The sequence below is a fragment of the Chlamydotis macqueenii genome, chromosome Z (genome assembly GCF_036417535.1).
Source record: "Chlamydotis macqueenii isolate bChlMac1 chromosome Z, bChlMac1.mat, whole genome shotgun sequence".
NCBI lineage: Eukaryota > Metazoa > Chordata > Aves > Otidiformes > Otididae > Chlamydotis > Chlamydotis macqueenii.
Window position 1 is genome coordinate 15,881,350 of NC_141593.1, and position 16,793 is coordinate 15,898,142.

General features: G+C 39.9%; 1 protein-coding gene across 1 annotated transcript in view; it reads left to right on the forward strand.

The window, feature by feature from the left end:
* PARP8 (poly(ADP-ribose) polymerase family member 8) overlaps window positions 1-16,793 on the forward strand; it is a 118,069-nt gene that overhangs the window by 429 nt on the left and 100,847 nt on the right. The window contains exon 2 of the mRNA XM_086770741.1: window positions 391-445. Within this exon, the coding sequence (XP_086626867.1) occupies window positions 391-445 (55 nt within the window). The remainder of the gene's footprint in view (window positions 1-390; window positions 446-16,793) is intronic.

Sequence of the window (16,793 nt, forward strand, 5' to 3'; positions counted from 1 at the left end):
CGTTGCCTGGCGCAGCCCCGGCGGTTTTTGCTCCGTTGGGGCACGGCCGGCGGTAAAGGTGTCCCCTTTCCGTGCAAACCTCCCCCCCGACCCGAGCCTGGGGTTTCGCCGCTGATTTGGGGGTGCCGGCTGTGACGAGCCGTCGCCAGAACCCGGCTTGCGGCTGCCTGTTGCCGTTTCTGACGATGGAAATCCCTGCCGTTGCCATAGCACCGGGCACTTGTTGCGAGGGGCTGGGGATGGAGGGGCAGATGCTGCATTTCCTCTGATTGACCCCGACTCCCCTTTCCACCCACCCCCGTGTCGGTAGCTGAATACTGGTCTGAAAAACCTCGGCTGTTTCAGCCAAAATAAAGACAAGTTGTAATAACGCAGCTCTTTGTCTTTCAGATTTCAGGTACTCAGACTCCACCTTTACCTTCACCTATATTGGAGGCTCCAAAAGGTACTTTTTTTTTTTTTTTTGACAGTAATGACTCCCTTCATTTCCTGCTGGCAATAAGGAGCAATGGTTCAATACAGTGGCAGGCTTTTTTATTTCCCGTTCCTTTTGCAAGGAGGATTAGTAAATCATCTGCCAACGTAAACTGAGGAGGACGTGTCGAGGGAGGTGATCAGAAAGGTGATCCTAGTTGTGGGAGGCTCGTTCCTCTGAGTCCTGCTTTGCGGAGCTTCACTTTTTTTTTCATTTATGTGGATACGTAGAATTTCTGCTCCACGTAAACTTAACAGAAACACAGCGAAGGCATCAATATATGATACAAAGTTAATTCATGTTAAAAAATGGGAAGAGTTATGATTTTAATAACAATTAGGCCATATTTCACATCAGCACCTTATTCTCTTGCGTGAGAGCCATGTTTAGTCTGCAGTTGACCAAATCAAATTCTTGAGACACTAAGTGAAATGTCAGTATAGCTTATAAGGCTAAAAAATGTTTTTATTGAATGTTAGTTTAAATATTATTTCTAAGTGGTTCCGAGCTTTTGGTTATAAACTGGATTGTGCACATACACATTTTTAATTCTATTTCAGCATTTGTTGTGTTTGTCAGTTTTCAAAAGGAAATACATACAGAAGCTTGAACACACATCCTTCTTATTTCCCTGACTCTTAGTTACCTTTTACTTAAGGTGTTAACAGTATATGCTATGTCGTTCTCTTATCTTTTAGGTGAATTTTATTAGACTTTGCAAGAAGTCTTTGGAGGTTTTTTTTGTTTTAATTTTTTTTTCCTCAGTTCATCTGATACCTTTGGCAATTGTTTTTCTTTCCCGGGGTATGCCAGGTTAAAGTACTGTACTCTTTACAAGTGAACCTTTCAGTGCAGGCAGCTCTCCCACAGCCATTGGTCCTCCCCTGTGCATGCTCCAGGGTCTGGCTTCAGGACCAGGCTCCCAGATGGTCCCCAGGCTGCGAGACTGCCCAGAAAAATGCTTTCCCACCTGACTACCCTGCCTCTTCCTACTAAAGGAAAAGGCAACTTCTGTCATTTTCAGTGGAGCACAGTAGTTCACCCACTAGGTGAGAATTTATTATTTTCAGGTTGCTGGCAGTATACTCTTTCGTTTACGGTTTTAGTATATGTTTTGTTTTGGTCTTGTTTTAAAAGGTTTGACAGTAAAATTACCTGAGAGAAGTATTTATCATGTAATTAAAACAATTGAATTTGAAAGTTACTTTGCACTATTTTCTAAACCAAATATTGCAGCAAGGAACCAGGAAGTGAAACCTGTCTATTGTTTCCATTTTCCAAGCTGAATAAAGTAAAAAGCCTAAGGGCATAACTGATGGGAAACAAACTGGTTTATACACGTTTGAAAGAAGACTTCGTCACTTCTACAAGGAGAGATGGAAGAGGGCCTTACAACCTTCAGCCTTGAATTTTAACTGGGATCAGCATTTGCTTATGAAACTGTTGACTGGAAACTAGCCTCAGGACCTCAAAAACTCAAACTGAATTGAGAAACAAACATTAGGCTCACAGAAATTGGTGTAAGTGGGCTGTTGCATACTCAAATTTCACTTTCCTTTTCGCATTTTGAGGACATCTAAAAGATATCCTTTGAGATAAGGGTTTCATGTTCTCTGCTTGTTTCTATTGTGATTTAGAGAGACGTTCTACAATGTTCTTAGTGTACAGTGGTGTACTGAGTGGCAGGTTTACGGTAGTAAGGTCTCTTGTGAAGTGCATAAAATGAAAACCCTAGGCCTTCACTGTTAAGAGCCAAACTTTAGTTTCTCACATCAAAGACAAGTTAGTGGTTTCTTCTGAGAGAAGGTGCTGGGTGAGCAGCATCTATACCGCACTGTGTGCAGTGCATGTCTCCAGTACAGGGCCAACAGCAGTGACTCATACGTGGAACAGTCTAGGAGAGCACAAGGCCATTCTAAGGATCTTTTTCTTGCATATAGCCACTATTTTTTTCTTGCTGCCACTGCTGCAGCTGTGGACTTCCTGAGTGGTGACCCCATTTTTTTTACTATTGCAGTCAGGAGTTGTCCCTAAGTGACAAAACCTCTGTTAGCTCATGATGATAGACTTGAGTATCAGCCTTGTCCTGTTACTTCAGGTGCTCAGCCTGAGGACCTTGCTTTTCAGACCCACAGAAGCACAGGCTTTTGGGTAATGAGGTAGATGTTCACTGGATGGATGTTCAAACTGAGAAACCGATTTAAATGAGTAAGAGTAGATCTGGTGCGTAAGGAAGATTACAGTACTTTAGCACTCCTTAGCCGTGCTTGGATCAAAGTCTTTTTCTTGCTTTTTTTCCATTAGGTGTTCCTTTAGGTCGATGTGTACTATGGCTTTGTTTTAGCCATAGTGGTTAGATACAAAAGCAGAAACCCTTGAAAGAAATCAATATGTTTTCTGTTTGAGAAGGAGGATTCTTTGTCTTACCCTTATATAAAGGCAGGTGACAATACTAGCAAGTCAGACATCACTGGGGGTTTTCCTCTGCGTACCGTAGTTGCCTCTAGTGCCCATTAAGTCAGCGGTCTCGATTTATAGACTTAGAGCCAGATTCGCAGTAAATCAGTGTAAGTCAATGGAAGTCAGTGTACCAGTATTGTTTCAGTTATAATGAGGACCTAAGGTTTACTTGTGTTTGCTCTTTAAACCGTTAAGTTTATCTGTGTGAGATTTTTCTTCTTGGGCCCAGCTTCTCTGACTTTACCTGATTTTTCCCTGTTGCTTGGATTGATTGCACAGCCCCTTTCTATGTTAGTACTGTTCAAATATTGAAGTAGTACATAACCACGCTGCAGATCAATCCAAATAGATAGGCCTGATCCGGAGCACATTTATCATCGCTTCAGTGGAGTTAACTTGTATTTCCACAGTAAAGTGCTGAACCAAACCCTGAGGGCATGACTTAGCTTTTGTTCAAGTACAGAGGTTCCAGGGAAGCCAACTGAGAACTATTATTTTTTTTTATTCATTATATAGACCAACATTTGATGTTTAGGTGACATTAAGCTATTATATTCTGTAAATAATCTATGTGTAAATGATCGCTGGATGGGCATAAATGCGCTTGAAGAAGACGCTGCAGGCTTTTTCTTGAAAAGTTAGAAGGAAGAATCTCTCGGAATACAAAGATATTTGTATAGTGTGAATTATCATAAATAGTCCTTTACCTGTGTAGTTCAGTTAATCCTTTGAACCATATTTCACTGTCTTTTTTTTTTTTTTTTAAATGCCCTATGTTGACACTTCCGAATTATTAGAGTTGTTGGACACTGCAGAGACGCTTTCTGGTTTGGGAAGGTTGTAATTAGCAATTTATTAGTGAATCACATCTTTGTGCATAAGGTGCACACTAACTATGGGGCAGATTGTTTATCAATTTTATTTAATAACTTTTAATTTCATTATCAGAAAGCAATAAGTAGGGTGAAAGATTTCTTGTAAAGTGAGGTGTTCATTCCGGTGCTGTGACTGTGCAAGATTTACTCTTCTTTAACTACATCTGGCAGAATATCAGAAATGGCTGGATTTTTTATGCTTTTTACTGCAGGATCTAAAAAGGATATTAAACTGTGAACATATCGAGTTTTTTTTTTTAAAAAAAAAATAATCTTTTGTTTCCTTTTTCCTATTTTCTTCCCCTGTATGAAACATTGCTCCTCCAGAAATCGTGCAGATGGAAAGAACTGCTGATCTGTCATTTTAAAAATAAAAATGTGTGATGCCCTGAAGTTGTTTTCACCTTATATGTCGTTTGACGTGGTTACGTAGAAGCAGCGCTTAGTTGTCCTGAAAAAGAGATGTTTCCTTTTTTTAGTGTTTTTCTCAGTCTCCCTTTTAGGCTGAGGCTAAACAAGGACGTCATATCAGTCCTGAAATACCTCTTCATTCAAATATGTACTTAACTCTCATTGGCAGCAAGGGACAATGACAATAAAGCTGTGCATGAGAACAAATCTAGTGCTGCAGCGTATTGTAAAGAAACTAGATAAGACCTGTAAGAACTGAACACACAGATTATTTTTGTCAGCAAAATTCTGATCTCCCCTTTGCATAGTAGACTCTTGTGTTCTGCTTTCCATACTTTAGCACAATGATTATAACAACGGCAGTTCTGAAGAAGCAAGGGAAGTTGAATTTTGGTCTGAAGTAATTGTTTGGTTTTGCTTAAAATAATGACACATTGTTAACTTAGGCTGTTTTGATTTTGAATATTTGGCTTTTTGTTTTCTATTCAAGAGGTTATACATAGTGCTTAATATTGTAGTAGCAGAAATTCTTCTGTAAGCTGGTGAATTAATTGCTACCTCACTGTAGCAGTGAAGTTATTTCACAGCTGGGGAGCTGTGCCACTGCAATAGTAAGTAAATTGCTTATGGCTTTCTATAGCTAGAGACAAAAAACGCTATCTGAAGTCCTAGCACATCATGCCCACTATGGGTTTGAACCACTTGATGATAAATAGATACAGATAACCTTTTTCTACCCTTTCGTGGTATGCCCTATTGCTACTTACGTGAATTTAATAAAACTGCCTAGGTGAGACATTCCATTTGGTGAATAATTCTGAAATTCTGGTGTCACTCTGATAATGCTGAAGTCTTCAGTACAAAAAAAGCTATGAAGAAAAATGGTTTGGGGTTAATTAGTGTGTGATTTTATCTTAAATTTTATGCTGAATTTATGTATACTGTAGCAAAAAAAAGAGAAGGAACACTGAAAAACATGTTTTAAACTGAAGCATAAAATTGTGTCCATCAGAAAGTATAAAAATGAAACACTTTTCTGAACATTTTGATTTTTTTCTTTCGTTTCCAGAATAATCTCATTTAAGACCAGCCTTTTTTGGATAAGTTAGTTTTAACCTACCTCCTCTAGCTCATTGCATGGTGGTGTGTTTACTGGCTATACAAAGTTTGGGAAGAGAAGGTTGGACTGTTCCTTTTGAAAGCAGTGGTGGCTTACATAAGATGAAAGTGTCCACGAACATATGACTTAAAAAGACAAGAAGGCAGATTTTTATGGAATCCATTGCTCTGAGTGGTTTTTGTTTAGCTGGAATCAGTTTTATAGAGGGCTTAGGAAGGGCTGGCCCAGGTACAGTTCATCTTCTGTTGCTGATGGCTGTGATTAACTTTGTGTTCAGATTATTAAATGTGTAATTACATTCCTAAAATCTACCTCTGCTACAGTAAGCGAGGGGTGAAAACTAGATACACAGCTTGTACTTAGCTGTCTGTTTATTGCTATTTCAGAGTAGTTGGACTATTGTACATTGTCTTCTAATTTTAACTTTCCTATCAAACGTGGCTTAACATTTTTGCTGGGATGGCACCATTTCCTGGGAGAGAAATCTGTGACGTGAAACAGGAATCTAATTTAGATGTAACATGGCAAGCATTGTGATTTTCACTTCTTCATTAACGATTCTGTAGATAAAGTAATGCTGAATACAGCCTTGGGTACTTTTAAAAAGTAGTTTTGTGTCAGGTATTAATTATGTTTCCATTTTAATATCTCTCTTTAAGAGAAGCATTTTCCGTTCTATGAATTTCAACTAATGTACCTATTCTGACTTTATACTACCTTTTAATATTGGCAGTGTGTAGTATGTACATGAAACCTACCCATACATTCCTATAGATGGTTTTTTGATAGATACTACAAGAAATTCAGTAAGTGTGATTTAACAAGTGATGCATCCTGAAAAGAGATCTAGTAGAACACTGTATTAAAAAAGTCATTAAATGCAATGTTGAGGGTTTGTGAAAAGCAAAATCTGCACCATTCTACTCACAGTCTTATTGGGTTCTCCTTTTTTTCATGGTCTTGTGTCTCACAGATCCTTCGCACCTTGCTATTAGAAAATCAGGGCTGTCTGAAATTAACCCAATTCCCATCATTGCATCTTGTAAAAATCACATATTTCAGGGAGAGTATGGTCTTGCGGAGGTCTCTTACTGGTCTGGTGAAGTGAGGGGCTGTCCTTTTCCAGCTGTGTACTGTACTGATTCTGAGAACATTGCATTCAAATTGTGAACATCTACGTTTCAGTGAGAAAAATGTGGTTTTAGACACTTAAATGAATGCTGTAGTTTTCAGAAGTGCCGAACTCCCACACCACACAGTGGTTTCAGTATTACTGCATATTGCTTAGCACTTTTAAAAAGCATCACAGTCTTTATGCAGGTGTTTTTGTGGTACAGATGTGTGCACCGTTGTTTGAATGGTTCACCAACACAGAGCTGGGGAGAGTGCTTGAATGTCTTTACAGAAAACATTTTCAGTAACTTCTTCTTTCTCTGCTTTCATCACATATTTTAACATATTATGTGCTTAAAAATAGAACTGTAAGCTGTCATTGTTAAAGTGTTAATGTGATAAGACAAATAAATTTGATAGCAGAGTTCACTCTGACAAAATTAATTTAGATCACTTTTCTCTGTATTGGGAGTAATGCCATTTCTGGCTTTTCCTGTTAGTCTCTAATAATTTCCCATATTTTTAATCACTCATAAATGAAGAGCTGAAGATACCTGTTGATATTTTTTTTTCCATAGATTACTTACTGTGGAGAATATGCATTCTCATTTGAGTCAGAGTCTAATTGCTCAGAGTCAACATTCCTACTTTAATAAGCTTCAGCACCTAGAGGGAAAGTAAATTTTAAACTACTGGGAGAGTTCACTTTAGTTACAATTAAAAATAAGAAAGGGATGAAATGTGAGTAAATCTAGAAAAACTCCGATGCCTTGACATTAAATAAATCCCACTTAAGAGGACAGCTCTTAAGAATTAATGTCCTCCTTGCTACAGGAGGGTGAAGATTTTTACAGTTGTTTCATTGAACTGGCCTCATCTGAGGAAAAAGAGCTCGTTTTAACAGGGTAAAATTGGCTCATAAAGATAAGCCTGCTATCCTGTGCAGCAGTAGCTAGAAAATCTCACTGAAAGAAGAGGGACTTAACAAAGTACAGAAATAACATCTCCTTCCCCTGGCAGCTTTCTGCACTGTCACACAGGGTTGCATCCAGCCTTTTTCTCTGGAAGAACAGGAAGGAGCCTTGCCTAAAGATCGGGAGCAATTGTTGCTTTTGTGTGTCCTGGGAGAACCCGTTATCTCCAGGGAGCGTTACGTCAGACGTTTTGTTCCCATGCTGCGAGGGCTAAACACCTACGTAGGTGTTTTCGGCATTGTGTAATCCCATGGGAGTCCGTTGTGGTCTTGCACATGCTCACGTGAAGGTAACAGGAAGTCTTGGGTAAAGGCTGGAGGGTGAGCATTTTTCCGTAGCTTGCTCGAAGGCAAGGTGCCTCTGTGGGACCTGTAGAAGACTTGGGCTTCTCCTGGCTGTTGTAGAAGACCGTGGCCTGTCCTGCCAATTAGGGCTGAGCTGAATGACTTCTTCTGAAGGAGAGTTCTGTAGTGCTTAGCGGGAGCCTGTCTGGAGTGAAGAATTGAGGGCAAAGAGGAAGCTCAAAGAAGCTAGCAAATGCTCCAGACGTCTTCTTCCAGCCTTTAGGGATTGATCCGAAGTAAAAGGGGCAACAGCGTGTCTCCTGTGTAAAGACATGTACTGTTTGCCAAAACAGAGTACAAAAAATGGTGATCTACCATTTGTAGAAAGCAGAGTATAATTAAAGAGTATGTTCTTTTCAAACTATGTAGCATTCTGCATTTAATCTCATACAGGTAGCCATCTTGAAATCCTGTTGCTTTAAGTGAATGTTCCATTCTATGTTTATAGATAAGCATTTTTTGTATTTTAGGAGCCAAACTGGAAGGCAGGATTACTTTGCACCTTTCAACTGACATATTTCTACCCAATAAGATATTTGTGACAGACAGTGCTTGTTCTCAAGTAGAAAAAATAGCCTGTGGGTTAGACATAGTATTCCGGGTCATTAGTTTTTCTGCAAATGGTAGAATATTTTATTTTAGGGATATATTTTTTTTTGTGGTATCAGTCATTCTTGCTTATTCTTTTTCCTTAATATTGAAAAATTCATATTTGACGGGAAGTCCTCATCTCATAATACTTACACAAACAGCAAAATAGGAAAACAGTTATGATGCTCTTCTGTTAGATTAGGGCCTTGGGCTGATAAAGGTGTTAAAACCACCTGTCACTTGCTGATATTCAACTGCTTGATCTCAATTACAGCGGTATAAATCCGGAGTAATTCGGCTGATGTGATGAGGATCACTTGGGTCCACAGCAATATTGATGAATTTTTTATTTGGTCCTGACTATACTCCCAGTGAACGGCAATCCAAGTGATTTTTTTCACCTGAAGGGGAATTACAAAGACCAGAGTTTTATTTTCTGCCATCTTTCCAGATGTATTTTCATTTTTCAGTACTTTCCTGGATGGTGGGAGAGCTGCAATTTATCCAAGGAAAAAAGCTTGCTTTTAATGCATTCTTGCCAAGTCACTGGCGTTACAGAGGGCGCAGACAGAAGGCCAGTTGTCAAAACCGTGCTTTTTTTCCTGTGTCGTTTCAGCCTTAGCATCTGAAAACCTGGTTGTCACAGAGTCCTCTTTTAAGAACAAAATTTGCTGGGCCACATGAAAACCTCTTTACCTGTCACTCACTCAGAATCAGTATTAAATCTTAACCTGAGTCCCAAAATGGTTTCAGAGCTTTTTGCAGATATAACCATTAGTTGATATAGAAATGGTGATTTCTTCACGAGGGCTATTCTGTGAGAACACCTAAAATGATCATATTGACTTTATCCAGATTAAAACTGTGTGAAATCTGGTCGCTTCAGTATATATTTGTGCAAAACGGTGGAAACATTAAAAAAAAAAGAAAAAGAGTTTTACAGTATTTCAGACCAAAAAATGTAACCTTCAGGTATTAAAAACTTCTGGAAAACATGTATTTGGCTAATGCTGTAGTATGGCAGTTACGGACACTATCAACAGCCTTCCCTTATAGATAGGGAATTACACAAATTAAGGTAGTCTACTCATTTAATACAGTTCTGTGAATATTACGTAAGTGTTTGTAGCTCTAATGGTGTTACAGGAGAAAAATGAGTTTATTAATTATTTTCTTTTAGGTTAGATTATTAAAAGACTTTCAATCATCCTAAAGAACAAGACTTGTTAGGCTTGGTGTAAAATTTCTGTAATAGGATTTTGTAGGCTTATATGTTGAAGAAGGACCCATGTTTTACCAGTGGATGACAAGAAGAGTGAAATTGAATATGTTTAGCTGGCGGCAGGAGGAACATAGCCTCTGCGAGAATCTCCTTGGGCGTATATTAGTTTTGTTAACTCAGGCCAACAGAAGTTTTAAATTAGTTTAATATTGTTCTCTAGAGTATGGAGTAAAGAGTCGCAATGATCAGCCCACCAAAGACGCAAGCTCTCTTGCCTTTAGCAGACCTATGAGTACATATGTCTTTTTTTTTTTAATATCTGTATAACACAAGAGCAGCATTGCTTTTGGTGTACAGTTCTGTTTTCTACATGTTCCCTGTGCCAGATCTATCTGTTGATGGAATTTTTACATCAAACTTCAGTGTTGGTTAAAGCTGTTCTACCTTCATTACTGCAGTAAAATTGCATAGGATTAGCAGCCACCAGTTTAGTTCTTCTTGTTAAGGTTTTTTGCTGAGTAATCTAAGGACATTTACAATTCTGTGTTTTGGCTGTTAGATTTTATTTGTTTGGTGTGGTATTCTTATTTAAAGTGACAAACTGTGAGAAATTCTAATATTGATTTGGTTTTAGCTATATATATAGGGAATTAAAAGAAATGCATTCTCCTTATGAACAACACTATAGGGAGCAGATGAGTAAGGAGGGAGACTCCAGGCTCTTTCTGTTCCTGAATTTATGTTTTACTGGTAAGGTCTTTTTTTTTTTTTTTGTTATTTTGGATTGTCCCTCTTGTGATGAATAATTGCTTACTATACTGTTTCTGTTTCTATGTTTAAACATCAATAAATAGATATTAAAAATGCTACTTCATAAAAGTGTATGCCTTTATTTAAGGCATGAGAAAACACATTCATCCTGTAGTTCAGCTAAAAACCGATGTTTACCAAGAGCAACAAACACGCAGAGATAGGGAATCATAGAATGTAAAAACCTTTTAAATTTAGCACTGTGTAAGTTCAAGGCAGGCATGAATGTGTGGAAGACGCTAGCCTCCCGGTGTGCTAATAAGGAACAGGCATTTGCTGTCCATGAAGAGAACAAGAGTTGCAGTTACATGAGTTAGGATAAAAATTCCAAAAACTGTTTATTTTGCTCGTGGAGGACATACATTGATCATCATTTAGGGTCAATAAAAGTTTTTACCCTGGCTTCAAAGTAGCTTCTTGATTTCCCCTGTTAGTGAGGCATAATTGGCCAGCAGCACAGCGGGTCATGTCTTTGGCTGAAAAGCCACTGTGAAAGGTGGCATGTCTTGTCTGGCATGGCAATTTCTGAAGCATGTTTCCAGCATATTTCAGGGTATGTAACAGTTGTAGAACTTTTGACGTAAGTGCTGAGCAAGTAATCATAAATTGCTGGTATTAATGAGCATTTCGCCATTACTCTGGCTGCTTACAGTGTATTCCCATCTGTATTTTGTCCCAAGTTATTTCTCTGTTGTACTTTATGTGGTGAACATTATTACCATATTCTCAGCTAATTTAAATTGACAAATTGCCATGGAATTCAGTAAAGTCATGCCAACTTATAGCACCGAGGACCTGTCTCTAATTATATTCATCTTGTTAGGGAAGTTTCAATAGAGCAAAGCTAAATATAAATGCAGTATGTTACCTTTATTGACTTCTAATAGAATAGTTTAGTATATGCATGATTAGTTACATACCAAAGTGAAATTACACATTATTTGTGTTTACATTTTAGGTGAAAGATAAGGTTAAGTTTCATGGAGGCTGCTAAAGTGAGATGTAAACTCTGTTCTTTGGGAGTGGCTCCTGTTGAAGGTGGGACACATACACACCAAAATGGGGCAGAGATGTTAAGCTTGGGAAGAGGGAGGGGTGGATGGAGGTTATCTGGTTCTCTGTCTCATTATCCTGCTGTTTGTAGTAATAAATGAATAGTTGTCCCCAAGTCGAGTCTGTTTTGCCCATGACGGTAACTTTAAGGATTTCTCCCTGTCCTTATCTCAAACCTCGAGCCGTTTTTCCTTATATTTTCTCTCCCTGTTCTCTCAGAGGGTGGGGGGAGTGAGAGAGAGACTGCGTAGTCTGGTCCTGATCAGGGCTGAACTACGACAAGATGCCTGAAGCAACAGAGATTTGAGAAGTTTCCCTGCACAGCAAGCAGGTATTCTCAGCAGTGTGCCACTTCAGTCTCGGATTTGCAGGTGGTGCAAGCCCACGAGCAAAGGCACCAGCCAAGACACTGCAGTGTCTCTTGTCTCATCTTCAGTGCTAGGGTGAGCCTGACAGAGCACTTGCCTGTCTGTGTGCAACGTGTGTGTTCCCAGAGGATCCCTCTGGCACAACGAAGGTCTTGTCCCCCAGAAAATTCCACCTCTGCACCCCCCGCCTTGAGAGATATAATAACTTCAACCTGCAGAAGTTAGAAAAGGTTTCACATCAACCCTGGCCATGCCGTTTCCATGCAGAGCATTGGCTTCTTACAGTTGTCTTTCCAACCCTTCCCAACTTGTCATTCTCCACCCTTCTTTCTTCTGGCCTTTTATTTTCCAGAAGTGCTCTGCATACTGATTTATTCTGGCAAAATGTGATATCTTTTGTGTTGAAGCAGACAGACATGAAATAGTTGGTGTTACACAACTGTGCTGTGGGATTAACAACATGAGGCAGCTATAGATCACGTATCTCCCAGTTCTCTTCAGATTCTGTATATGCCTTGAAAGGCTTGTTTCGGTTCTTGGGATGTTTCACCAGAATAACAACGGGTGCTCAGGCTGTTAATCAGAGCGATCACATGTTCATTGCTGTTTGTTATTCTGGCTTTGGTGTCTAATATGTGGGTGGCTAGAAAAAAAATCACTGCTGAAGTAATTGCAGCTGCAGCGTGAGTTGTTTGCTGATTTAGGTTTAAAAATGTTTTTTAACTCAGATGTTTTTGAGATTTCTGTTGTACATAGATAAGACTAAACAGAGACGTTTAGAAATGGTATGTATTTAAGATCTTTCACTGTAGATACTGCGCAGGTATAATAATGCATTTTAGCTTGAACCAATAAAAGTTGCATGCTCTTAGGCATTATAGAAAATGTTTTAAATATAGAAAACCTGATATTTGCATCGGTAACAATGCACGTTTCATCAGGTACGTGGTGCTGTTTTTTTGTCGTTCTGCAGTTCCAGAGTATTCAGTACTTGCTTTGGGAATCATTACAGTGTTCCTTTCATGTATTTGTCCAGTAATGTAACTGGTTAAGAGTGACTTTCTGCCTTCTATGATGTTATTTGAGATTTTCCTTGGTAGGCTTCTACTTTGGTTTGTAATAATGTAAGTGGGAGATGAAAGACTCATCCTGGTGCAGACCTCTTTGTGGAGTTGCACTAGCGTGAGCTGGAACTCCTTAGGTATGTCTGTGTTTTTTTAAGGGTCAGGCTCGAAAACCAGGTTTGCCTGTTGTGCAGATCACCAGCCCAGAACAGAATAGGTGAAGTGTGCCCTCAGCGCACAGGACCTGTGCAGCTAAGGAAGTCTGATGGGATGGTGTGCTGGTACGTGCAGTCGGAGGAACGAGCCGTGGGCAGTGCCCTCCGCAACTGTGTGAATGGAGGGAAGGTGGAATCTGTGTGCATATGCCCTCCCTGAGGGCTGCTCTTCCGCACCTCAGTCTATGTAGCACTGGGATCTACCTGAAGTGATCGTTTCTGATCAGAGAGGTTTCAGAGCAGGATGGAGAACTGCTCCAGGTGGGGCAGAGCCTGGCAGACTGCCGTGGACACGTGTGCTTCCGAACGACTGCTCTCCTCCCGTGTCGGGAGAAGGGTGACTCGTGGCAGGCTGACAGGTCGCATAGCTCCACGGGACCGTTCCGTGGGAGTCAGGTCAGGTGAAATAAATAATTAAACACTTCAATGAAATAATACGGGAGTTGAAGGGGGGAATCTTTTGTTGCCAGTAAAATTATCATCAGGCAAATGGGAGGAATTTTGTGAGTTCAGTATCTGGGAAATCTGGAAAAGAAGAGTTGAAGATGGATCACAGACCTTTCTCATTGCCTCTGCTTCCCAGAGGACTCCAAGTCTGCCAGGTTAAGCATAAAATATTTTCTCCTGGAGAGGAGATAAGGAGAGAGTATCTCTTTTCCATTGCTGATTTGATACAGTAATCTAGCGTGCACAAACGTGCAGCGTATGCAGCCACTCCAGACCACATCCAATGCCTGCACGTGTGTTGATTTCAGACAAGTGGTGTCAGCTTTCTCTTTAACATTCTGTCCTTTCTTCTTCCTCAGAGGTTTTATAGCTCTGAACACCTCTGAGCTCTCCATAATATGAAGTCTTTTTTTTTTTTCTCCTTCCTTTTTTCTCTGATTCAAATCTCTGTGTGTTTTTAAATGTACATGCAAATGAGTTTTGCCCCTCAGTTTCCTGGTAAGCTGCCGCAATGGCCAGGAGGGTGGCAGAGGCTCTGCACTGCTGCTTGGGGGAGTGGTAACGTGTGACCGAACGTGGCAGAGCCTTGTCACAGGAAGAGGTTTGCTGCTTCCTTTTTGTTGCTGTTGCGTGAAGGACCATAGAAGAGAAATCTGGAGGGAGTGGTGGAAAGAACACACACGGGTCGTCATTTGGCTCTGGGTGCAAAGTGGAAGTCTGGCTGTGTGTGGAATGGCATCTTTATTAAAGACCTTGTGTGTTAAACAGCGAAGGCTGTTTTAAGAATAAGACGTTATTTGTTGTGATCTACTTTCATCTACAATTAAAATACTTTAAAAGACAATGAGCACAATGTAAATATCTGTTTTCTCATTATCTGTTTACCTCTGTATTTTCTCACGGAGTTCTTTGTCATCTATTTTTAATGGTAATGAATAATTCTGACAGGAGGTTGAAGCCAGGCGTGTTACATATTATGGTAGTGTTATTTCCTTCAAACATACAGTGCCAAGTTTGGTTTCATTTTATTTTGAAGGGCTGAGGATGATCAATACCACACCTTGTTCTAATATTTCTAAATAAAATTTTTAAAAAATTAATTTATGCATCTGACTGACGTACATTCAAGGCTCAGGTAGGTAAAACAGTCGAGCTGTTCTGCCCCTCGCATTTGAAGTTCCTCGTTGGATGCTGCCCGTGGCTCTGCAGTGGCAGTGCATTGACTGGAGCAGTAGCTGCTGCTGAGTAGGAATCCTCTACAGCTCTCAGCCTTCAGTGATTTCAATGTCTAATGATTGCAATATGCTGGTGATTAACTAGATAATATACTCTACTGAAAAATCCTTGAATTGTGAGGTGAAGGCTGAGTGGGCTGAGGTGATGCTGGGACTTTCCTGCGTGGATTGTTTCTATTTTGAAGTCAATCGGTCAGAACTGCTGAGGTTTTTATCGTAGTACTCGACAAGTTTCAGGAGATTATTGCATAAACATTTTTGTTTTGCTGCTGATTAGTATTTTGACTGAAACAAAATAGATAAAATGTTTCTTCATTTAGCCTATTCCTCTCCACCTCTAGACTATGTAAACTGATGAGATGACATAAGCCTAACTAAACAGAAAGTGCAGTTTAATTTCCTTTATATGGTCATATTTTGCCTTTATCATTCAATTTATTTCAATTAGAGATTATTGGAGTAATTGTGGCAAATATTTAACATTAGGCCGAATTTCATTTTGAAAGAATTTCATTTATAGTTGAAATTGCTTTGATGTGTTTTGTTGTCTTAATATCTGTAGCTGCAGTCATCTGCATAAAGCCAAAGCAATGTTACTGGGTTTATTTACACTGGAAGAACTTAACCCTATGCATCTGCCTGGCCACCTACCTAGCTAAAAACTCTCCTTGTGTTTATATGTAATGTATTTTTACTTACAGAGGCTTCAGGTACTCAGTGGTTCCTTTGTTAGTATTATTTTTGTGAACATTGACCATCTCACATGGTCACTGTCGTGCTCAATAACATTTTGAGAGGAGAATAACTGGTCAGGTGACTATCCATTAATTAAACTTGTGAAGGATCCTACTTTATCTGAGATTTCCATCAGAATCCTCCAACATGTAACATGCCATGTTTATGTTCCTGATACTAGCATATATTTGTGTTGGTGGTGGGAAGCTGGGTCACTGAACTTTCAGCTTTCGTTATTTCATAACCAGCTACTTCACAGTGACACTAGTAAAATGGCAAATGACCCTGCAGAGGTGTGTTGAGAAACAGCATGGTAAAAACTTTCATCTTTTAGAATAAAATCTGAAAGAATTTTATTTTCCGTTGAAGGTGAAGATGGATGAACATGCCGAGCAAGTGCCAGTGTACTAATACGAAGGCAGTGGTGCATATGCATCAGAGAAACTACGCTTGTTGGCCTTTTGAACCATTCTCCAAGTATCTGTGGAAGGAAATTTATGTCTTACAGCACCTGTCTTGCCAGACATACTGGCATGTATCAGGTTTCCAGTGCGCTGGAGCTGCCAGTGTGGGGACCCCACTCCCGGCAGCACTGGCAGGCTGCTGAGGAGAGGCTTTGCAAAGGGAATGTCCTGAGGTGCCCAGTAGGAAAAGCTGCCAGCCTTGTGTCGGGTCATGCATTCTCAGGGAATGTAGGTACTTGTCTCTTGTATGGAGTTGTGAAGGATTCGGTATCTACACTAGCCGTTTTTGTTCCAAAATACGGTGAAATGTTTTGTGGCAGTGGCTCCCTTTCCTTTGGTAGCGTATGATCCTGCCGTAGTCCCAGGGGTAGAGATATCAGGATGCTCAACTGTGAGACTCCACAGCACATACAGCCCCACAATTATGCTGCTTTGGCCTGAAAACAGAGCCTAAAAGTTTCTTAAAATCTCTGCATTGTCTAGGCCCCTTCCTTCTCATTTGTCATTTGGCTGTGGAGGTTTCTAAAATTTGGTCTCACGATCTCTAAATTCTTTTGTACGCCTGTAACTAATTGTATAAGACTGCTGGATGTCGGCAGCTTGGACGCAGGCACCGCAGCAGAAACGTAGGTGCTTAGGGGACATGGCTGGTTAGGAACCGAGATGTCAAAAGGCTTTTTAATGAGCATTCAATCTTCTGTCTCCTGGGTCAGCTAATGAGTTCCTTTTGTGAAGTGAAACTCATCTGATGTCAGTTGACATAGCTTCATGTATTTTTCAATTGAATTTTGCTCTAAATCCATCTTTTAATACAAAG